We start from the raw sequence: 25,413 nt of genomic DNA, 5'->3' as shown, positions 1-25,413 counted from the left end.
TAAAAAAGATTTTAATAAGTGATTTCTGTAGACTTTAACAAGATATCCAAGAATTAAAAATCTTTACATTACAGTGAAAAGGCTGCATTAATCAGAGTATGTATTTACATGATGTGGGTTGGAGCAAATGCTAGCTCCAGTGGAACAGAAGACCTTGGTAGAAAGATTTCCCATGTCCATTGCAATTCCTCCCCTTCCAAACCTCCCCTAAATCTGCTCTCAAGGGTTGGGAGTTCCTCTGGGGTAGATCTAAGGAGCACTGAGGGGAAAGTCTCTTCATACAAAGATGGATACATCTCCTTAACATTAAAAATACCCTGGACCCCACCTAGGTGGTTTTCCAGGGCTCTTTCACTCTACACAGCTTAGGAAAGAGACTTTAGCATCCTTAGCCAAAGAATTCCTATGGTGCCTTTGACCAAGTTACAACTCCTGTAGGATTCCATAGGATGCAACTGTGGAAATTAGAGTGGAATCATGGTGCTATAAGTACTGTCAATGTGCCCCGTACATGACATTATGTAAACAGATGTGATCTCCACTGAGAGTTGCTTATATGAAAAGGAAGCCAGTAGCTCCCAAGGGTACACTCAGTATTTGTGGCATTATCGATTCAAATGGCTTTCACAGACTGGCTGCATCATGTAAATAAAAATTGTACAGAAACAAAAATAGTGTCCTTCACAGGGACACCATGGATAGCTTGTGGTGTGAAGTAGGCTCTGAGTACTTAAACTTAACTTGGAATAACCCCTGAGGTAAGTAAAATGATGATGATGATGATGATGATGATGATGATGATGATGATGATGATGATGATGATTCAGTGAGTTGCACTAGTAATTAAAATACCTCCAAAACCCCTGGTTCAAAATACAGGAATATCAAGGAGAAAGCCTATATTGTTCTGTAGGCCTTATCAGCTCTGGCAATCCAACAGAAGCAAGGTGGTTGACTTCTCCTCACTCTCGTCCTCCAGTTAATTTATGGAACAAGTCTTCATCCAGTGCTTCATTCTGGTCTTTGGAACGGGTTGACAGGAAAATGTAGCCTCCAATGTATTCATGGACCACTTTGCAATCTGCACTCAGGCAAGCGAAAGCAATGGATACATTCTGATCAAACTCAATTGCAACCTGAAGGGGAAATGCAAATAGGTATATAAAAAAGGAGAGTTAAAAAACCTTTTTCCCTGCCCCTCCTTCACTCCAGCTGGCAGTCTCCCAGAAATATTTTGCATCTTTTTTTTAAAGTAATTCAGTTATGATTTCATCAGCTCACTAAGTAAATATTTGTACATTATGAAAAGCAACATGCAAAGCAGTTATTTAAATTGTATGTTTAAAGGCTATCATTGAAGGAGCTGGCTATAATTCATCTGAAAATGCAACACTAACTTTAACAATAATAATCTAGCAGGTTTCCTAAAACAGGGCAGGGGAAGCAGCCCATCAGATGTTGTTGGATGACAATAGTCATTAGTCCTAGCCAGCATTCACAATTATCTGCTGAATGTGGTAGGTGATATGGGAGGGGAATGTAGAAGAAGGAGAAATCACTCCAAATCAGGCAGAAACATGTCCTTTTAGCAGGTCCACTGACCTCTTGTGCAGCATTTTAAGGATACTAAAGAGACTGCTTGGGGAAACCAGGGATGGGGAAGTCTGCTGCTGCCAGCCAGCTCCATGTCAGGAGTTTAAATCTGGAGCAAGTCCACTATTTTCACTTTCTAATATCAGGTCAGGAGGGAAACACTTGTATTCTGTATCAAATTTAAGAATCAAATTTAATAAGGGACCCCTGAGAAATCCATGTTGTAAGGTTATGGTAAAATGCAGTCCAATAATGCTGTGTTAATGTGCATGTGGAACTTGCTAACAATGTAAGAATTTTCACCTACTAATAGGTTTACTATTTTGCAGTCCCCCATATGATCATACAGGCTGCAACTAAAGGCAGTTTTATTCAACAGAGAGATAGCTGTATTTCAGGAAAACTTGGACATTACCTGACGTATCTCCCAGTTCACATTCCACTGTTTCATATTTGAGAATCTCCATGTTGTAATTGGGTCTCCGGTGGCTGTATCTATCCTTATCAGCCTGTTGTAAGAAATTCCCAGGAGATCATCTTTTTTGCTTCCCTTAAATCTAAGGGGGGGAAATAACCAGCAGCCAATTAATTCAATCCCATGTTTTTCTAACAGTAGCTGCAGTATGCATTCCCTCCAATATTTCATAGATGAAAACTAGGACACGTGTCCAAGCAGCATCAGAGTGTGATCAAGTTATTAATGAGGCAAAAGTTAGTAATGAGGAAGAATCTACAAGTTAGGAGAAGTTACAGCAAATTGCTTTTGCCTGAACCTACTGACAAGGGCAAAACTCCCCTCCTTCCTGAAGAGCTAGCTTAATACAAGTTACTTCTGCACTTTGAGCTCATTTTGCAGCAACTGAAGTAAGCAGAGAACAAAGTGAGAAAATAGGAAAGGAAGAAAAAAACAGACATTTTAGAAGCAGTTGAAAATGTGGGACAATAAGGATTATTTAAGACTGTCCCTGCCAAATCAGGACAGTCATAGGTATGAATATGAATTGCAGTTCTATATGATGACCACTTTAGTCATGGGTGGACAACTGCGGTTGGCACAGGGGCCAAATGACCTCTCCTAGAGATCTCCAGGGGATCAGAAGGACCAGATCTGGAGCAATGGCATCACTAGAGTTGGTGTCACCCAGTGCGGTAACTCATGGTGTCACCCACCCCCATTGGCTTCCTCCCATTTCACACTACACAGAAGCCTCAGTAATGTTTTTTGTACTAATTTATTTATAAATTGTAATTCCCACATATCACTGAATGTAATGGTAATAGTTGTGACATAAACAACTAGCAAACTTAAACATCTAACTTTAAATTACTAAATCATACAGACAGAATAAATGTGTTTACATATACATAGTTCCATGTGATTAAATTGATGTTGGGGTGGAATTAAAATTTCAAATAAATGTAAATTAAAAAATTGAAATGTTACTTTAAAAAACCCTAATGCCTCTCCTTTCTTCTCCCACTGAGCCTCATACCACTCATACCATCTCTTCAGCATTTTAAAGAGATAAAGGTGAATGCCACAGCCCATTTCTGACAAAAAGTAGGTGTTTGAGGAGCAGTGCTGCCACACCCCTTAGAGTGTCAGCTGATGCAGTCCACATGCTCCCCCCCCCCAGTGACACCACTGATCTGGAGTACCCCAAAATGAATGGACAGAAAGGGAATTTAGGAACACAGCAGTTGATGAAAGGGAGTTTGGTTTTATCTGATCACTTGCAAGAAATCATCTTTGACTTTCAGTTTTCATTAGAAATGCAGAGCATGGGGAGTGGAATGCATTGCCTCCTTTATCCATTGTTTTATGCCTTCCACATGCCTTGGATCTACATGCCATATTCAAAATACTACCTTTTCAAGTGTTTCACAGGTCATCGAAGTCTCATCAGCACATGCTGGTGGTCAGTGGTGAAGTGCCACAATATTGCTGGATTAAATATACCAAGGGGATATCAGAGTACAGAGTTCTGGACCCCCCATAAGGCAAATACTGCATATGTTCGAGCGCCATTGAAAACAATGGGGTTCGTGTATGCGGCACCGCATGTGTGCCACAGGTGTGCGCATCATTTCCTGTTATGTCACGTGGCTTTCAGTGTAAGCTGCAACTGTGTATAGCGTACCTGCGTATGATGCGGGCACACTGCACTTACACTACACTTCTTTCCTCAGAAACTAGGTGTACTGGAAGTGTGTACGTGGATCTGCATTTGGTACTGTAGCTTTCTGACCCCAGTGGGGAAGCTGAAGGGGGAAGGTTCTACCGGGGCAAGCTCTTGTGTCTGCTTGAGGGTGGCTGGTGGATAGAAATTGATCTCCAGGCTGAGGCAATTGCAAATAAAGGTGACAGTGTGACTGGGCCATGTTTTATTTGCTGCATGATGGCAGGCTGGGCACCAGATTGCAGCACAGGTGTAGTACAGCAAAAGGTTTCCTTCTTTTTACTCTGTTACAAGGGCACTGAAGAAAGGGTGTGCGTCTCACCATTGCAAACCAATAACAATCAAGGAGACTATCACACAGGGGAAATCAGAGAATTCAAAATGTATTTTTGGAGGTGATGGCTTTCCTATTTAGCAACTCCCAAACTTCCTGTGGGGAATTTCCAGTTTATTATCTCTAGGGCTCCTGCCCCCTCCTTTGCAAGCTGCCTACATGACCTCTTCGCTTTGGAGAAATGGCGGTGCCCCAGGAGGTCAGCTACAATGCTATAGAAATAAAATAATAATAATAATAATAATAATAATAATGATGATGATGATGATGATGATGTGAATTCCACATACACTCCAACATTTAATAAATCTATATGCTCTAACACATTTTCCTGGGAAAGTTGCATGATCACAGCAAAGATTGACAGATGACATCATGATCTAAGAGGACTTATCCCAGGAAGAACCAGGAATGCTTCAGCAATAAATCATTCATGGGATTGCACAACTTTCCCAGGAAAATGCCTTTTTAATCCCCTGGTTTTCCCCTGTGTAATAGTTTCCCAAGTATGGAGGTGAGGTGAAGAGGAGAATGAGAACATAAAAACATTTACTGCTGCCTTTGCCTGTTGAAACTGTGCTTCCCTCTACTGGCCAAGCACAGAATATTTTGCAGATACTCATTGTTGAAATGCTTCAAGATGAGAATTTTCTTGTGCAATTGTCCTACCCCAAACAGAAATTTATAGGAGACTCAGACACTCTTGTATTCCATTTGTAACCCTCCTGTGTTTTGCCACTCTTGTCCAGTCTTTTTCCCCCTGACACACACACACATCTACACTTGTTAAGGAGGAAAAGAGAAGAAACCAAAGGAGAGAGCCTGTTATGTGGCTTATGTATGCATACAACAAATTGTCCCAAGAAGCAGAGTATGCTAAGAAACAAAAGGGCAGCTTCTGGATTGAGAGAGTCATCTCTACAGTGCCTTCTGCTGGACCTCACTTAGACCAGTCCAACTCCCTCTTTGTGGGTTTGCTGCCCCTCCAATCAGCACTGGCTGATGGCCATTTTAATATCCACAATGCCTTACAGTGGTCTCCTAGGTTGGGAGTTAAGTTAACATTATGGTTGTCTTGAATGTCCACTGCTGTGCCAGGAAAATTGGAAAATTAAGGGGCCTCAAGAGCAAGTGTTGATGCCCTAGGAGCTGTTGGAAGATGCTGTGTAGGGTTAGGAAAGAATCATGGCTTATGTAATTCCAGATGGAAACAAGAGGTACACAGAGAAATCATTTTCCTTTGAAAACAATCTAGAGTTAAAGCAGCCAGAAATTGTGTTGCAACTACCACATATTCAACTAGAAATGCTAGTGGTAAGGGGTTCTCAGAACCCTTTGCCACAGAACGATTAGGGCAGCATAATGTTACATTTACCTTACAACGTAGTATGATAAGCCAAACTCAGGAAGGGATTGCCATGCCTGGATAAACCTCAATTTGGCTTCCATCAGAGACATGTGGGCAATATTCTGGTGGGCCTCCAAGATACGAGCAGCCAGCTTTAAAAAAACCAACAACATACAGGTGAGAAAATAAAGCTTTGATAAAACAGATGTGAAATGTTGTTTCAAAGTAGAAATGTTATAATGGCAGCCTCCGAGATGCAGACTGCCTGCCAAATGCTGATCACTCTGTAAAAACTTGGCAAAGCATTGCAATTCAAAGATCATGCTTTCAATGTGAATACCTTCCTGCCTGGGTGGTCCTGCTTCCTCAGAACATTATATTTGTGGGTGAAGCTATTAGTCATAAGGAACATGGGCAACGCCATTTCCAGCCAGTCCTCCTAGCACTTTCTTTCCTTTATCATCAGAGGGCATGCAGTTCAACATCTGAATAGTGCATGATGTCCAAGAGCTCTGGTAGCTAAGGATTCCCTATAATGATCATACCTGTAATTAAAAAAACCACTTTTGGTGGTGTTGCAATGCCTGGTAATGTAACCATCATGGAATCAAGCAGCTGTATTTCATGATGTAGTTCTGTATTTCATAGTGAGTGCACCTCTCACTACTGCCACAGTCTCAACATGTGGCCCTGAAAATTTACTCTGCGTCCATCTCCCAGATCTCCATTTTAAATGGGGCTCTGTCAGATTATGTATTATCATACCTAAAAGACTGTACCACACTTTTCTTTTTTTCTTTTAGACATGCTAAAACAGGAGAAGAAAACATAACCATTCTGAGCAAACCCTAATAATTGGAATAGCAGTCTTCCTCTGTTAAGAACAATAGTACTAAACATTTGGAATGGTTGCCTTAACACTTAAGATACATTTTATCAGTAATATTTTTCAGTGCTGTGTAGGGAACTGCATATGTTTGAAATTTTGTTTTAACATGAGTGGGCCTCAAAGCGTGCCAGAGTGCTTAGGTACAGTGGCATTGCTGAGGTTGGTGCCACCTGGTGTGGGGAGGGGGTTAACTGCCCTGCCTTCACCCCTGGCCCAGGCTGCTGCTGAGTGGAATGATGGAGTACTCATCCAGTGCCTATGGAGTGCTCAACTAGGGTCTACTGTGGTTGCTGTCTGAGTAGCCACACCGGACTCTGAAGGCACCACCATCTAGCATCTGCTACTACTGAGGGAGGTGGTGCTATGGCCTCTGGAGCTACTGTTTAGGGTCCAGTCCAGCTGCTGTGTGAGCAGGAAAGGAAAGTGATGCCCTTTCTTGCTTGCCCGGTAGCCAGTCCCTCCAGGTGTAATACCCCACCAGGTGACACCCCTCTCTGTTGTCACCCGGTGCAGTCAGCCTCTACTTAGTGACGCCTCTACTCAGGTAGACGGAGGCAATGGCATCTACGACTCTCTCTCTCTCTCTCTCTCTTTGGGCATTTGCAGCTTCCCACCTATTATAGAGGCAATTCTGGTGATGTTCTGGCATCCATTTGAATTAAGGGATGGGGATGGGGACAAAGCTTTGCCTGTGCATCTTATGCTGCAGGCAGATGAAAACATGGCTTGCATAATCTGATACAGGCTATTTCCTTACACAAAGGTCTAAATAGTTCAATTGTGGACATAACAAGTGTTACACTCCAGGGAGTCCAACCATTATATTACAGACATAGCCCGTGACTTATAGCAGGTCATATTACTCCAACTCAGTGCTATCTGAACCCAGTTGTTTGGACTCCTGGATGGAAAAGTTCACTTCTTTCCTACCCAGGATCCTTTCAGATGGAAATGCCAGAGACTGAATGGCATACAGAATATTTTAATGACTGCCTTTGCCCCATCCTACTGTCTTATGTCCAGTTACAGAAACAGATCTGGGAGCAGAGCATGATTTGCACAGGGCTCACACAGTGGGAATATGGAAAAAGCCGACTATCTATCCACATTCTCCATATACACTACCTACACCCAATATGCTACCTAATAGAAAAAGGTAGCTCTTTGGAATTTCATTTGCAGTACTTTTGATTAAGGCTTTGTTGAAGAAAGTGAAGAGAGATCCCTGAAATCCAGTTTTTGCCCTAGTTAAGCAGGAACAGTATGGATTTAACCTGAATCAGCTTCATGATGCTTGACTCTGAAATCTGCCCAAGATCTGGTGGTTGTTTCTCACTCCTCCAACTCCCACTCACCTGCTTAGACTTATATTTTTTGGCATATCTTGGTGAGATGAAGCACTCTGGTTTCATGTCCATGCTTTCTACATCAGAAACATCTTGGGGAGCAGCAGTTCTGGTTTTCATTTTTAAGAAGGACAAGATGTTTTGGACCTCAGGATGGTAAGAGCTGTCTGCCATTGTTTTGCCTTTGGAAGCCAAAATGCAAGCTGCCATCCATCTGGCATATTGATTTTCCTGAAAAAAATAGTTACGTGAACACCATGAGGAAAGAAGTTCTGACAAAATTATTGCGTTGAAATATTGCTTGTATTTTTTAAAATTTCAGTGATTTAAACTGTGACATCAAGCTTCTTTGGTTAAAACAGATGCAGGCCCTCATTCTGAACCATCACATAGGACACAGATGGGGAACATGTGGGCCTCCAGATGTTGTTAGATTGCAACATCCATTGCCCCTTAGCATTGGCTGTGCTAGTTAGGGTTCGTGAGAGATGCCTTCCAACAGCCTATGTAAGGCCAAACATCCTCCACCCAAAATATTGAATATTAAAATGTTCTGCGCTGTCCTGAGTCCAGTGTTGGGAGAAAGGCAAGATCTAAATTAAATAAAAATAAGTAAGTAAGTAAGTAAGTAAAAAGAATTTAGGCTTCACCTGTATTAATCTAAATAGTTTCAAGACAGGATTAGACAAATTCTTTGAGGATCAGTGTCCTGACAGCTACTAGCCATGAGAGCTAGCAGCAACTCCGAGGTTCGCAGTCTGTAAGTAACAGCCTTCATACAACAACAACAACAACAACAAAAGCAGACAATGTGCTTGCACCCAGCTTGTGGGTTTCTGAGTGGTACCTGGGTGGCCACTGTGGCAAATATGGTAGACTAGATGGACTTTTGGTCCATCTTTGTATCATCTCTAACCTCTGATGCAGTTGCTATTTGATGTGACAGGGATACTTGTGCTCAGCCCATCTGGATACTGGTGGAAGAGGCTAGGTAAGAAGAACTCAAAGAACAGCAAGCCAGGTGTAGGATGGAGTTGGATGTTCTCATCTCAAAGTCAACTTTATAGCTGTGCATGAAACTATACAGCAAAAACCTCCATTTCCACACTTAGGAAGACCTCTCCCAGGAGCTCAGCATTTTGTTCTAAAGAAAACCCTTTCAGAATCTGTAGTAGAGAAATTTGTCACACCACACCACAATCTAAATAACCTACAGGACTGGGATTTTAGGCTCACATGTAACAGCAACCACATAGAACCTGCTTTTCTGCAAGATGATCCCACATGGTCAGGAGCTGCACATTCAGTCATGTGGGTATGAACAAGCAGTTGAATGTTTCCTTCTGACAGAACAATAACACCATTCCTCCCAGCCTATCATGGGGGAAAGACCCAGGTCTCTTTAACATGGGAGGCTTACTGTATGTAAATCTTCAATAAATAATCAGAAATCGTGGGAAACCCGTGATCTACATTCACACCCCCGCATGCTTCTCCCATGAGTAAATTGTTATGGAGGCATGGGTGCTTACTCGTCCCATCAGTAAAGCATTCTTGGAGCCAGCATTTGGCAATAACAGAAGTGGGACGAGTGAGCGTCCACGTCTTAATAATAATAATAATAATAATAATAATAATAGGTTTAATTTATATACCGCCCAATCACTGGGAATCCGAGTGGTTTACAACAGAGGGGTAATAGACAGTTCCCTGCCCTCAGGATTACAATCTAAAAGACACAACACAAAAGGAGAAGGGAATGGTGAGGGGGGAAGAGGATCAGGTCCAGCATTCTTCTCTCCCTCTGAGGCCTGGACCAAGGCAGATGGACCAGAGGGAGGGCTCTTCTTCTTATGATGATTTAGTCACTGGAGAAGTGCGTGGGGGTGTGGCTGCAGATCATAGGTTTCCCACGATTTTTGATGATTTACACATGGTAAGCCTCCTGTGTGAAAGAGTTCCCAGTCAACTAAATCTGCCAACATGGTTATACCTCTCATATGTAATATCCAGGTATGGAACCACATCTAAGAAAAGCAAACCTGGAAGTAACTGCACAGGAGGGGTGGTTTCATTGATACACTTGTCACTTCATGGGCAATCTGGGTTTAGAAGAGTTTAGAATTTTATAGAGTATTTTCCTTTTGTCAGCAAACAATACAGAACAGACAATCACAGAGGACATTCAGGGACGGTGATTTTCAAAAACAAATATAGTGGCGGTAAAAATGAGTCATGTTAAAATAGCCTACTCTCATTCTACTGTACATGTCAGTCAGATTTGCTTTTCAGAAAAATCAGGCTTGATACCTTCTCTTCGTGCTTTTGAGTTTTTCAAAGATTGAATTGTGTGTGTATGTGAGTATGTGCAATGCATACACATATAGTCAGAGCACTGAGGGCATAGTGGGTGGTATAGGGAGAATTCAGTTTTAAACTAGATTTGATAGCCTTATGAACTGATGGGCCATCAATTTCAAAGGCCTTTTGTTTTCTTGTATGGTTCTCCAATGGTCCACAGGGCCAATGCAGAGAGGATACAGGATACAGAATACAATATGTGAAGGTGTGTATGTGGATTTTAACCAAGATTGCAGCAAACAAGGAAGAGTAGTTTAATTCTTTCATTCCTTGTCATGGAAGCCATGAGAGGCAAACCACCATTGGTACCAATGGAAAATTTCATCTTATGGCCAGTAACAATTTTACAGTGGTGGTGATTTTCATCAGGATCATAGTGGGGGAAGAAAGGATTAAACTTTTCCTTCATTCAGGTTGCCTCATGGCAGTAACAAAAACACTTGCTACTAAAACATTTTTTGGGTACTGCCATGGCTAGTTTGGCCCTTAATTTATGCTCCCTTTTTTCATCTACCTGTTCACACAGGCAATTTATACCAGAAAAAGAACTGAGCTCCTTGCTTTGGATTCTGGAGAAGCTTAAACAGTTTTCCCCCCTCCTCCTCCCTGGAGACATGCCGATGGAGAATACAGAAACTTTTGAGAGGCTTCTTAACTCTAGCTATTCTCTATGAGGCAGTCCGCTCTTCCACACTGCAGAAATAAAGCAGTTTGATGCCACTTTAACTGTCATGGCTCCATCCTGTGGAATCCTGGGATTTGTACTTTGGCAGGGGGTATCCAGCCTAGTCTGTCAGACAGCTCTGGTGCCGCATCAAACTACAAATCCCAGGATTCTGTAGGCCAGAGTCATGGCAGTAAAAGTGGTGTCAAATTGCTTTATTTCTGCAGTGTAGATACACCCAGTGATATCATTTCATTGTGACAATCCTTCTTTTTACACTGTGTTGTTGCTGTTCTGTGCCTTCAGGTTGGCTCCAACTTATGGTGACCCTATCATAGGATTTTCTTTGCAAGATTTATTCAGAGGACACAGGAGGTTTCCAACAGCTGAGCAAAGATTTGAGCCCTAGTCTCCTGAAATCCTAATCCAACACTGAAACCACCGTACCATACCAACTATCTCCACAATACACATACACAACTCTCTTCACTCACAGGCTGACTTTCACTGTGAAAACATGTCATTTAAAAAAAAATCTCCATTTTTATGGACATACCAGGTTTGACTGGAAATATTTATGTTCTACATCTGTCTGGCTTTACCATGCTAACCAGGTACCTGAGCCCCAAGGAGACTTCCCACACATTCCCACAAAGCACACAAAGTATAACAAACCCTCCTTCAGAATCAGTTGGCTGTTTTGCTACTCACGTTATCACATCTCAAGTGTACTTCATTCATTCCATCAGCAACAGGGATGAGCAATTTAATTCCATATTTTTTCCCTGACACATTTACATCTGGGACAATTTCACACCCTGAATGACAGAACACATGAGAAGTTATAAGGGAAGTTATGCATAATTCACTGTAAGGGTGACCTACAAAACCTACACAAGGACAAGAAATAAAAAAGAGAGAATAAGAAAAACAAAACAAACAAACAAAAACTCTAACGTATAAAACACGAAGACCTAAATCCAAGTTTTAGTCACAACCACAGAAGGCCTACTGATTAAATGGAAACTTGATCAGTTAACATGAATGTAAACTCCATTGACTTATTAGAGAAGCCGGGACTAATGATTTAGTGATGTTAGTCTAAAATTAGGCTATATTCTAAAAATGTAGAAAGTTAACCATTATATTGCAATGAAGACATGGAAGAATTTCTTCCTCTGTCTACTACAGATCATTGAACTAGGAAGTACTGTATGAAGAGCATTTGCTTTAGTCTGTACAAAGAATGCATGCCAGTGCAAGTACAGTAATTTGGTATTAAACTGGAGAAGTGAAATTGATTTTAGGCCCAAAGTAATCTTTAAGAGCAAGGATGGGGAATTTCTGGCTATCCACATTGATGAACTATCACTTCCATTGTCCCTCACCACTTGATAGGCTGACAGGTCAGATGGGAACAACAATCCAACAGATGACAGGACAATTCCACTTCAATGATGGGACAATGACAGAATAACCATGATGTCACGTGGACGTCTTTTGTGCAATTGTGGTCAATTGAGACTCAACGATGGGACAATGACTGGATAAGTGCGACACTGTGTGAAAATCTTTTCTTGATCACATGATAAGGACAGGAAAAGGACAGGACAAGGATGTGCTTTTCCCTGTGTGATAATCTCAAGAGTCTTAGGTTAAAAGATAAGAGATTATCACATGCGACATCCATGCCAGATCTGCACTGGATTACTTGAGCATTGTAACCATCAGCAATGGATCTTACCACATTGCTCCATGCTTGGGCAGTAGGCAATCTGTATCCAATCCAGGCTTCTCCTGCAGCTTTTCATGAATAGGATTTTCCCATTTATGAAAAGCTGCCAGGGAAGCCTGGATTGGATACAAGCTGCCTGCTGCCCAGGTACGGAGCAATGCGATGGGATCCGTTTTTGAAGTTTAGATCCCACATCCCTCCCAGCACAGAAATGGCATGCGATAATCTCCATAGTCATTCCAAGCATCCTCATCCCCTATCCTTTAGTCATTAGGCAATAAACTGTGGTAAAACAATAGGAAATGACAGACTAAATCAAAACCTTACATACAAGCAGTGTACATTGTACCTCAGTGCGGGTAAAGAGCAAATACACATATTATCCCTTGTATCATGTGCTCCCCATCAAACAGTATAAAAGGAATTTCTTTTTATAAAATGCAGTATGAAAACACCACCTTTTACCTCTTAGATTTATTTTCTCAATGGGTTCTCCATATTCTGCTTCTTTGTTTTTAAAATAAGATATGGATGTGTCTTTGAAGACAAACCAATATTGCTTGAATGTTTTCAGTGTCAACTTTTTAGATCTGTAATTAAAGAAGAATTGCATCAATTCTCTGTTCTAAATACACTACTTACCAACTGGGTGTGTGTCCCAGTGAAAGGAGAATCTCTCTGGGCACTACTGATGGATAATATGATTTTTTAAAGCAATATCCAGCTCCTTCAACTGAGTAGTTGTAGTTACAGTTAGGAACAAAATCTAACTTATTTTTTAAAAAAATATTTTGCATGTCAAGTACACTTTCCTGGCACAATGGACAGTATTTACAAGACGACAGGCTTCTTTTCTATTTGACAAACCAAAAAAGCAATTTTACATGGTTGGCTGAAGTCTACATAAAAGCATGATAGTAAACTGGAAGAATGGGGTGCTGTCATATGACTTGCCCAAGGTCACCCAATAGTTTTAATGGCTGAGTGGGATTGTTTGCAAATGGTAAGATGAATGCTTTTTCTCTGGCAGTGGTTTCTTACATTCTAAAGTTCCTCTTAAGTTTCAAGGGTGACCTGTCCAAAGGCACGGAGAATGTGTCCCTCAATCTTTGTAGTTCTTTGCACAAAACCCTTATTGGTTTGCTGCCCTGACCTTATCAGAACAAATTTATACACAAATCTTTCACATCATCTTATGTTTGTAACTATTGTTCCCCATTTTAGAGCTTTAACCAAATTCCCTTTGAAGCAAAGCACATATGTCATGGCCATTAAGTAAACCAAACATACCACTGACTGAAAAGCTCTCTATATATTTTTTAATCTCAGTGTTCCACAGAATTAAAACGTTTGAATCAGTTAAGGAAAAGGTAGCCACTTTTTTCCACAGCAAAGGTGCAAATAATGGACTTTTTCTTTGAAAACTCCATTTGATTATCAGCACAGAAAGCTGACAATAATACAGAGAGATGCTGCGTCTGCATTTACTGGTGATTTGTATTCATTTAAAGATGTACTTGTAATCCTGCATCTTGATACCATGGGCCTATACCAAATAAGACTTGTTAGTCTTTAAGGTGCTGCATGATTCTTTGTTGTTTTTGCTACAACAGAATAGTATGGCTACCCGCTTCACCACTGTAGACGAGACTAAAATTACAGGTAGTTATGTTAATTTGTGGGAGCAAGGAGTCCAAACAAAAACAACCATGAAATAGTTAGGAGATGGCAAGCTAAAAATTGGAGAGGGAGAACAAAAAAGAAGATGAGTGTGTAAATTTGATAAAAAGCACCAGTTTGTGATTTGGAATAATCTTAAAATGATCAAGAAATATTCTTAATGCAGAATAGGCATGCTTACTACAGAATTAGTCCTCAGTGAGATGGACTTCTGAGTAAGCATATAGATAGGAATATGCCACATATAAAGTTAACATTGCCTTTTTGCAGTTTGATATGATTTGCACTAGTCAATCTTGTACAACCATGTGGACACCTCATGCGCACTCACTGTACACTCATCTGAATGCCCCACAAATCTACATCTATAAATTGCACACTTAGTTGTGCCTAGAAACAGACAGGGATCCTGTGCATTTTACATTTGGTAAAATATATTCCAAATTATCTGGTCCCAGTTAGCAATTAGCTGCTGCATTTTGCTCCACTTGAATTTTTCAACTGTCCCAGGCTGTAACAATGCACTCTTCCTAATTTCTTTCCTCCTTTCTTCATAGCCATTCCTGGTTATAAATAGGTTAATGCAAGGAGGTTATGGACTGGAATCAGATTACAGTTAAGTAGCGACTGGGACTACAAAACAGTTACCTAACCAATGTGAAGACTAAGGCTTTCATGGCCGGCATCCATAGTTTTATGTGGGTTTTTCGGAATATGAGGCCATGTTCTAGAAGAGTTTATTCCTGATGTTTCATCAACAGCAGTGGCTGACATCTTCAGAAAAACAGTTACCTAACCGTAACTGTTTTGTATTCATGACCATTATTTAGTCACAGTTCTGACACTATTGTCATGGTTGTAACTCGCCCTCTGCAGCCTACTTTACTTTGCATCAGCTGCATGGGGAAAAAGAGGGACATTTCTGCCCATGATCAAGCACATATGAATAATGTTTTTTAGATGGCTCAGATGAAGAGAACTTTGTTAAGTATAAGCTGATGCAGGATTCCAGCCATGCTCTATAATTATGATCTTAAAATCTGATAATATAGTTTGATTCCATTCTCTTAGGTGTAGACAGCTATTTCTATAGTCATATAGCCATTAATAGATCGTCCTTCTCCCCAAAAACTCTGTGATTCACCCTGAACAAAAATTTGGCATAGCAATTCCTACATGGACATATATAAATAAATAAAGCACATAATACACTGAATGATAATAATATGAAAGGGGGAAATCTGACAATTTTTCATGAAACACTCCTTACAATGGATTTTACCTGTTTTGTTTTGCATGTTATTGTATTGTTTCAATTATGTGAGCCTTCTTGAGGTTTTTTAAAAAGGAAAGTTAGCACAGTAAATACTACGTATATATACATACATTGCTAGTTGTAGTAAAATCATATTTGATACAATTAAAGTAACAGACCTTTAGTATTTTATGAAACTCCCCCCTCCCATTATTTCTTCCAGGTTTTACTTACATCGGATATTGGTGTCTTCATGCATTTTGTATAACTGGTGTCCACTGTAGTACTTTAGAGGGTGTACAATTAAATAAACTAAAATAACAAATAGCTTTGTCATTTCACTTTTTGCTTACCTAAATAGCTTGAGGTCATCTGCAAGCTTTGGTATATCTGTGATATCCTCCTATGGACAGCCAAGAATTATTTTAGTACAATATAAATATACATGTTTTCTGAACGTGATACTGACTAACCCATATTAGGGACTATGGAGATACTAAGAGGCAGGAATAAAATTCAGCCACCTCAAAACCGTAATGTCAACATTATAGTACATTTTTCAAGCTGCTGTTTTCGCTTCTGTCACATAGAATTTCTTTAATCAGAGTCCAACAATATGTTGTGGATAAATATAAGTGTTCATATGCCAAATGAACAATGGTCTTTTACAAGTCAGAGAGGTGGAAGACTTTTCATCTCACAGTAATAAGATAACCAAAAGGCTTTTCATCTCATAGTATAAAAAGTTGATAAAAGTTCTTTTCTTAAAATCAAAATCTTAGCTAGGTCTGAAATTCAGGCACAATTCACCCAGTACTAAGAACATTGGTTCCAAGCAGGATTACATTACTAAGGATTCTGTATGGTGTGGTATGAGAGGAGATCAATGGAGGAGTAATACTGTGAGTTACTACATTTGGTGATGCCAACCCTAGGGGAGCCACTGGTTCCAAGGTGAGAGTTGCAACAATATCATGTGTACACACATTGAAAATACAACAGCAGAGTCTGCTATTGGATATATTTTGAGAGAGGGTTAGTGACATAAAACCACAACCCTTTCTCCTCTGTGTGACATATTGTCTTGTCTCTATGACCCCTAAAGTCAGGTATGAGACATACCAAAGTACCCTCTGTTTTTCCACCTTCTAGAGTTACTTCAAGATTAGAAAGCGCAGCCTCCACTTCATCTGTTTCAGCTTCACTTGTAAAATCTTGTGATCCTGATGATAATGTCAGCTTGCTGACATGATACTGCAACAAACATATATAAGGGATAAAGGCAGAGAAAACAGTAGAAGAGTCTCATTTAGGTGATACCTAGGGAAGATTTGTAGTACGTTAGTAGTAAAAACATTTGAAATTGATGGAAGGTATTTCCCCCATTAGGTCACAAATGTTAAAAAAAATGTAATGAACAAGAAAGAACAATTCTAATAGACAGACAATTGACTCTGCTGTCCAGTGATGACAAAACACCATATACAGACAGTGCTAACAGAGTGCAGTACTCAGATTGGTCATCTAATAACTATGAATATGTCTATACCAATGGTTTTGCCTAAATTGCCACTTGATGCGTGTGTGCATGTGTCTACTTTCTACTTTCTATAGAAAGTAGACACGCACACACACATGCACACATGCACTTCCTGAAACAGCAATTTAATTAGAGAGGATTTGGAAACATTAAACTGCTGTGGCATTTGTATGTGTATGTAAAAGAACACCTAAGAGGGAGTAAAAAGGGCAGATTGAGACAAGGGTATTTCTGGCTGGACTTAATAGTAGTAAATTGGAACAAACCTGGGGTGGGCAAAGTGTGGTCCTGGGACCATATTTGGCCCCAAAGACTCATTATGTAATCCTCAACCCCTCCAGTTTCTCCAAATTGTCCTTTGTCTGGAAAAAAATAGAACGAGTTGCTTATTCCGGTAGTATCCAAGCAGAGACATAGCCAGGATTTTGGGAAGGGGGGGTCCAGACTAAGTGCCACCATTATAATGGGGCTTGGATGCGGTGGCGCAGCAGCACACACCATTCATTGTATCTAATGGAAGGGGGGTCTGAACCCTGCGGACTCCCCCCCCTTAGCTAAGTACCTGATCCAAGAGCAGCCATTTGCATTTTAAACTGGCTGCAAAGCATTGTTGGGTACCCTGCATTGTTTGATTTTAAAAAGGTCTCTTTTTCCAAAACCAGGAATTATAGCCAATTCAAGGCTTTTTTGGGCACATTATTGGCAGCCTATGGAGCCCCTAGAAGGTCTCAAAGATACAAAATTAGTTCCTGTACCTACTGTAGTTGCCCATTCTTTGGGTTATTCATTGGGAAGCCTGCACCAGTTGCTTACTGGGAGACCTCTTACAAAGCACAACAGACAACTGCATTGTACAGAAGTTCCTACTTGCTTCCACTGATACTGTGCTTGTGTACTGGTGCATAAAGCTAATATTACAGACACATCAAAAGTCTTTCTAGTAGTTTCCTCTAGAATTTGCTATCATATGGAAGTAGGAATGGTAGAGCATAGCAATATTTTTTTGGAGCCAGACACGAATACTCTTCATAATTGGTGCAGTAAGTTTATCCCACAAATGTTTTACAATCAGTTGCTGCTGTAGAAGAGTGGGACATCTGTTAATTATTTACATATGTTTAAATAGAGTTTGTAACAGCAAACCAGTTAATCTCTACTGAGAAGCTGGAGTGGGGTGGAGGCCTCATGTAGAACAATAAGTCCATATGCTCGTCTTCTGGAAAGTGCTTAACTAAAGCTGGGAAACTGGTTTTTCAACTTAAGAGCAAGCATGTACCTGCAATGCAGCAAAAATGAAGGTTTCTTCTTCTGTGCAGTCTATTTCTTCCAGCAGAATAGCCCATCGAGCTTGTTCATACAGTTGGCTGATTCGTACAGCATCATACTGTTGAGAGAAGAAGCAAGAGCAGTGTTGTGATGGGCAACGTTTTGAGCAAGACTATCACAGATTGAACACTTACAACAACACAACTGCCTCCACACACACAGTGCCTTAAAATGGAGTTTAGAAAAAGTTACTTTTCAGACTATGGCCTACATCCTGTTGCTAGTCCTGACTAGAATAGACCCACTGAATCAATGGGTTTTAACTATGTGTTGACTCATCCATCAACAATTGATTAAATCAGACCTACTCTGTTTGGGACTAACAAACAGGATGATAGTCTATGTGTCTATCCAAAATCTCCCAATGTTCATGCTGCCTGAGATAATCTGGGAGCTATAGTCTTAAAAGGTAATATTTCCAAGCTCTGCCTTAGGTTTATTTCTTAGGAAATCATCTGTATGTTTATTGGAAAGTAAGCCAACAGAAGCTTATTGTGAAGTAAATGTTCCCATGTTCAAGCTGGGAAGTGAACAGCAAAACAAGACCCTACTTCATGAAATAACTTGGACCACAGCAGCATGAGTATGAAATGACTTTGTTCAACACCACAACAATCATGTGTGGTGAGGCTCAATCTCCAAGGCTTTTGCGTAACTGTGAAAGATAACATATTCTTCCCTCTTTTGCTAAGTTGATGTATTTGTAACTATTGGCAGGAGAAACAATGAAGACTTGTTCAGACTACTTTTAAATGGAATGCAATACAGAATGCTTAACAGGATGGTTTAGAAAGTCAGATACATGTTAGGGCATGAATGTGAGGAATTCAGTTTTTCTTCATGGTAAATATGATCTCTATGATGGTGGCTCTAAATATCTGTTTTCTGTCTTATTGGCAGCAAAACATATTTTGTTTTGCAAGTTCCACTTCTTCAGTTTTAACCCACAAACAGCTTCATTTGGTGCAAATCCCAATACAGAGGCAGGGCACTTTTAGCTATTACAGTATTGCTCTGTTAAATTTAATGTGCATATATATTTTAACAGAAATGAAAATCTGTTAAGCTTCTTCTGATACACTTCTAAATCCTCATCCCATCTTCCTAAAAGTGTGTGTATAACTCACTACAGCAGGTACTCAGTACAGGCAATATTTTCCTAATATTCTGTGAGGCACAGAATAACCACATCAAGGGATGGAAATGTTTCATTCTGGATTTTGCTACATTATTAAAAGAAGAAAGAACCCCCCCCCCCCATGACATAATGTATCTGGGTTCAGATGCAACACTAAATTATTATTATAAGAAAGATAGTGGTGTAGTGGTTTGAATGTTAGACTAAGACTCTGGAGACCGGGATTTGAATCCTCACTTGGCCGTGCAAACCCAGTTGGTGACCTTAGGCAAATCACATCCTCTCAGCTTCAGAGTAAGTTAAAAACAAATCCCCTCTTGACAAATCCTGCCAAGAAAACTCTACATTAAGTATAGAGCTGCCTGCTAGAGATAAAGCCGATGATCTAAAGTGTTCCTAACAAATGTTAGCCCATGCAGATCATGTATAGTGTTGTTTAAAAGGATGATTTCTTACAAAATACAAGTCTGTGTCATCCACTGGTGATGTAAGAAATTTGATTCCTTACTCATAAAACCTTTCTGAAGGAATATGATGTAAAATATATGATGCTTCACGTGAAATGTAAAGGAAACAAAAAGCTATTTACCCAAACAATGAGAGATCTATGTTTCTCTCTGAAGGCAGTATGTATGCAAGTTGAGTCTCACTTATCTGAAATTCCAAAATTCAAAATATTCCAAAAACCATTTCCCCCATGGATGGCTGTGATAGTGACAACTTTGCTTTCTGATGGTTCAGTGTACACAAACTTTGTTATATGCACAAAATTATTTAAAATATTCTATAAAATTACCCTCAGGTTATGTGTATAAGGTACATATAAAACATAAATGAATTCTGTGTTTGGACTTGATGTCCCATTTCCATGATATCTCATGACATACATATATGCAAATACAGCTATTCCAAAATGAGGGAAAAAATCCAAAATCCAAAACACCTCTAGTCCAAAGCACTTCAAATAAGGGAGACTCAACCTGTATGTATATTTACTATTTTGTCAATTTTAATGAAAAAGCCTAAATGAAGGATAGAGAGCCCACTCATTCTCCCCAGTGTTAATAATCCCAAAATTCCAGTACTTAAGAGTGTTTAAATAGAGTGTTGATGCTAAATCTTCCTGTCTGGCTCGTACCATTGTTCACAGCATAGGAGCCCAGGCAACCAGAAAGTGATCAGAAAGACCTCCAAACAACTACAGATTTAGCTGACAAATGGCAAAGAACTATCAGTTCTTCATCTTGTTCCTTTCAGATATAAAGTACAGCTCCCATTATCCCAGTCAGAATAGTCATATTGGCTGGGAATGATTGGAACTATGGATCAACTCATCTGGAAGGCAGAAGGCTGACACATAAATGTAACTCTGAAGTGAGCACTTCCTTTTCATTAAAGTAAATGCAATACTAATCTGAAATTTTTTGCTGTCTTCATTGTGTAAAACTGTAGATTTTAATAAGAAAACTGATCTGTAACTGGCCTCTCCTTTTGTAAGTAGCCTCTCCCATATGGGATGTCATATTGAGGATGGAGCAAGCTTGTTTTCTGCTGCTCCGGAGATTGAGATGAGGAGCAATGGATTCAAACTGCAGGAAAAGAGATTCCTTCTAAACATTAGAAAGAACTTCTGGATGGTAACAGTTGTTCAGCAATGGAAGATGCTGCCTCAGAGTGTAGTGGAGTCTTCTTTAGAAGTTTTTAAACAGAGGCTGGATGGCCATCTGTCGGGAGTGTTTTGATTGTGTATTCCTGCACAGCAGGGGATTGGACTGGATGGCCCTTGGGGTCTTTTCCAACTCTACAATTCTATTATATTAACTGGATTATTTTATTTTATCAAAAAGTATGTAATAGTAGAACCAATATGATATTATCCAATAGAAATAGCTGACCTATGGACTGTCAAGATTTAGCTAGTGAAATGAAATTTAGCAAACTCATCAAATGTGCTTTTCATCTAACATGTTATAAATCACAGAAGATTATGCAAGGAGTCTTAAAGTTCCTTACTTTTGCATTCAAATCAAAAAAAGTGTAGTATTTAAAGCGTAGCATAAGCTGATCATCTTCCTGGACACCTTGTTCCATGAGTGATCGAGAAGAATCCAACCATCTGAAAGAAGAAGAAGAAGAAGAAAATACTTACACCTAGTTGAGTATGAAGGAAAAAGTCAATTTGTAAAACAAGAGTAAAAGGCCAGTTTATAACAAGATAAGCGACATTCGCCAGCAAATTGCTAGTTTTTTTAAGCTTGTGTAATTTTTTAAAAAAATTCTTAGACAGATAGTACACTTATTCTGGCACCAGGGAGATAGAGCTGTTTTTTTTTCTGAAATGTATAAGATGAACCCCTCAGTTCTCCTGATAGTATTCTAGTTAGGAACACAGACTATATTTTTTGTCTGTCTGCATAGAAAACATGGTCAGGAAAAAACAACATGTGGATTTTCTGCAGGTATTTGAATAAATTATATAAAGTTGCTGCTGCACAATTTTCTGCACAGAAAAACCATGTACAGTTTTCCAAAATGTATTTTTCTGGTCAAGACATTCAGTATTTTTATATTAGTATCAGTGTGCTTTTTACAAAACATTCCCATTTTGCTGTGTACAGCATTTTCTGCAAAAGAAATCATGTATATTTTTGCATAAATTAATTTTCTCCAATGAAATTTCCAAATGCAAAGAATCTCATGGCTGATCTTTCCCATCCTCTCAAGACATCCTTTTTTTCATTAAAGATTAAAATGTTGATGAATGAGTCTGTACAGACAGCCCCAAATAAACCTGCTTCAGGTCACTTTGGATGTATGCTGTTTAAATGTTACACATGTTTTAAGAGACTGGAAGCTGTGCTCCAGTCCTTAGGACTGGAGTGTGGCTTTGGTGCTGCTTCTGGCCTCTTAGGATGCATGCATAATTTAAATAGCATATCTCCAAAGTTACCCGAAGCAGCTTTATGTTGGCTTGTCTATATGGGCTCAATATTCTTTACCTCTCTCTCTCACACACACACACACAGACATGCATGCATACATACACTTAACATATGAGAAGGATAAACTATTCAAAAATATGTGTGTGCTGAAAGACATAATACAACAATGTACAAGGATATATATATACATAACAGGAAGCTGTGCTTGGCTGGCATTCCTGGCACATTGGCACATTCTCCCTGAGCACCTGCATGATCGCTCTGCTTCTTTCAACTCCCTTTTGGAAACCTATTTTTCTGTGAAACTCTTGGCCTACCCCTTTGCTGAAATCTCAAACAAAACAAACCCCAAGCACATGTAACAACATTTGCTCTAATTTGCCTCTTATCCCCTTTGCTTTCCCCATTCCTTCTCTCTCTCTCTCTTTTGTGACTCTAACATCAACATAAAGTTCTTTCTCCTGTATGATTTTTAACACCTTTGCTTGATGAAGAAGCCACTGGAGCTTCAAAAGCTTGCAACATGCATTTTGTGCATTTTGGTTGTCCCAATAAAGGTACAACTGTCTCGTGTATTTTGGATCTTATTGTTCTTCTCTTTCCTTTTGTGAGTCCATACTCTTATCTTTTCTCCCTCTATTATTTCTCTCACTTCAGCTAAGATCATGATTATAAACTGTTTGTTTGTCTCCCCGAGTAAACAGCCATATACACTGATGGCACTAAGCTTATCATCACAAGCTGTTTTTAAAAAACAAAACACATCACACACGTTTGTCTCTCCAAATGTGAACAGCTCTTTGAAAATGACCACTATGGACCCTATTGCATGGGGTCAAAACCCCGGCTTAACTTTCCTGAATTCAGTCCTAATGTGGGAGGAAACTGGGTATTATCACACAGAAATCACCGCTGAATTGCCGCCTGGGTTCATCTTGGGTGTAAATGTAAGCCACTTTGGCAGCCATTTTTAGAAGTCAGAAGCTTCCGACTTCTAAAAAGGGCCAACGAAATGGCTTACAGGACCCGGGCTGCACCTGGGACAGACCTTGGCGGCAATTCGGCTGTGATTTCTGTACAATAACAACTGGCTTCCTCCCAAAATAGGACTGAATTTGGGAAAGGTAGGGCAGGGTTTTAACCTCATGTGTTAGAGTCCTATGACAGGATCTGGAATTACTGAAATATCTACCGTGTTTAAAAAAATCCAACCTTAAATGCTGAATAACTGTTGATGCTCAAACCACTCCTGCAAATAATAATAATAATAATAATAATTTGGAACAATGAATCACTACACACATTTCTTCCTGGCTTGTCAAAACCAGCAAATTGAGATGATGACCAAAAGTGTCCCTTACCCCGCATTTAGTTTTGCTTTGTCAACCAAAGTTCGAGGCTGATACATTTTCGCCAGTGTTTCTGGTGTACAGTTGGGATGGTTGAAAGCAAGGCTGCTCCAGTTCTGCTTTGCCAAAGGACTGTCACCAAACCATGTGACTGTAGAAGAGACAGGGGTTCCACTCATAGGATCATAAATGGGCGTCATGGTTTTACTGTATAAGCCAGGACTTGCTGCAATGTTAAAGATGGGAAGTAAGAAAATCAGTCTACAATACCACTGAATGTTAAAGCAGTTCATTGCTCTAAAGACTTATCTCAACTAGAATACTGCTGTTATTTGCCATTGAGTCAACTTTGATTTATGGCGATCCTATGAATGAGAGTCCTTCAAGAGCCCCAGTTGCCAACTGCCCTTCTCACATCTTGCAAACTCAGATGCAGGTTTCTTCATGGAGTCAATCCACCTGTAATGTAGTCCACCTCTTTTCCTACTGCCTTCCACTTTATTGAACATTGTAATCTTTGTATCACTAAATATATGTTTTTCTCACTAAATGGATCACCTCACTTTAGTCATTTTGGCTTCTAGGGATTGTTCTGGCTCTGTTTGATCTTCAACCCATTTATTTAACTTTTTAGTGGTCCATAGTATCTGAAGAATTCCCCTCCAGCATCACATCTCAAATGAGTTTCTTTTTCTATCAGCTTTCTTTAGTATCCAGCTTCCACATCCATGCATAGAAATCACAGCCATATATCCAACTAGAACAGACTTATTCAATCAATAGAATTTACCTATGTGTTGGCTTAACAGTTGATCCAATTAGTCTACTCTAGTTGGGTCTAACCAATAGGATTCGGTCTGCTTCCTAGCTGTACACAGATTCATACATACATATGGATAAATATTGCATAGAGTTATATTGATAATAGAATGTAATTTGTTCCTGAATTTCCAAAGAGATGCTGGGGTGCAAACATTGTCAGGAAGCCAAATCCTAGTGTCCCAGAACAGTAGCTCTCCTTCTTGAGCCTTCAGAGATTACCGCACACTGCTTTAAAACTGGAATTTCACTGGGAAGGAAGCAGTTTTGGCGATACTGATCTCATGATGCTACCTCCCAACCATAACTGCCCTGTCCCCCACTCATCCCTTTTCATTCACAGGGGAAACCCATAAATGACCTGGCAATTGTGCAATGCCCCAGGTGTGAAAAGTCATCTTTTCAGGACAGGGCCTCTCTACTGCTATTCTATAAGGCACTCTGCTTATGGATGTTGGCCAATGGGTAAATAAAATGAACACAATTATTATCTGCTGGACCTTACCTGGTGATCCCAAACTCACTGGAGAGTTATGCAAATTTAAGATATCTTCTATGACTGGTTCTTTGTCTTTGTCTTTTCTCTTTTTCTTTTTCACATCTTCGGGTAATTTCAGCAGAGAAAGTTCTTCTGACCGTCTTATACCTGCAAGCAGAGCTTTATAAGATAACATGTCTTAAAGTGAAACAGAATGAACAGGCCAATGGCTTACTTCACTGGAGACTCCTTTACTTTGACAAACTGGGTTCTTTTGGGAAGCACGGCATACCTGTCCTGTTGCTGATGGGGATGCTTTTGCTGTTGCCTCTAAAGAAGGAAACACTCCTGCAAACATTGAGGAGCAGTGCCTGCTTCAGTTTTATTTTTTAAAAAAATCTGGAAGAAAACTTTCAGCCACTTCCAAGTTTGGGAT

At 39.8% G+C, this 25,413-nt stretch overlaps 1 protein-coding gene across 1 annotated transcript; it reads right to left on the bottom strand.

Moving 5' to 3' along the window:
* On the bottom strand, positions 1 to 25,246 carry LOC149305248 (fermitin family homolog 1-like). The gene is made up of 12 exons (XM_089477667.1): positions 25,005 to 25,246; positions 23,693 to 23,906; positions 21,403 to 21,505; positions 18,202 to 18,309; positions 16,508 to 16,639; positions 15,739 to 15,788; positions 12,916 to 13,040; positions 11,427 to 11,533; positions 7,700 to 7,921; positions 5,483 to 5,607; positions 2,009 to 2,150; positions 1 to 1,136 (listed from the first exon to the last, which is right to left on the bottom strand). Exons 1-12 carry the CDS (start codon positions 25,171 to 25,173, stop codon positions 963 to 965), a joined length of 1,671 nt encoding a protein of 556 aa, XP_089333793.1. The 5' UTR covers positions 25,174 to 25,246; the 3' UTR covers positions 1 to 962.
* Positions 25,247 to 25,413: the final 167 nt, after the last annotated feature.

This window comes from Sceloporus occidentalis, unplaced genomic scaffold (genome assembly GCF_023333645.1).
Source record: "Sceloporus occidentalis isolate IW3139 unplaced genomic scaffold, rSceOcc1.0.p SCAF_12, whole genome shotgun sequence".
In the NCBI taxonomy this organism is placed as follows: domain Eukaryota; kingdom Metazoa; phylum Chordata; class Lepidosauria; order Squamata; family Phrynosomatidae; genus Sceloporus; species Sceloporus occidentalis.
This window is presented reverse-complemented; position numbering and strand designations above follow the sequence as displayed.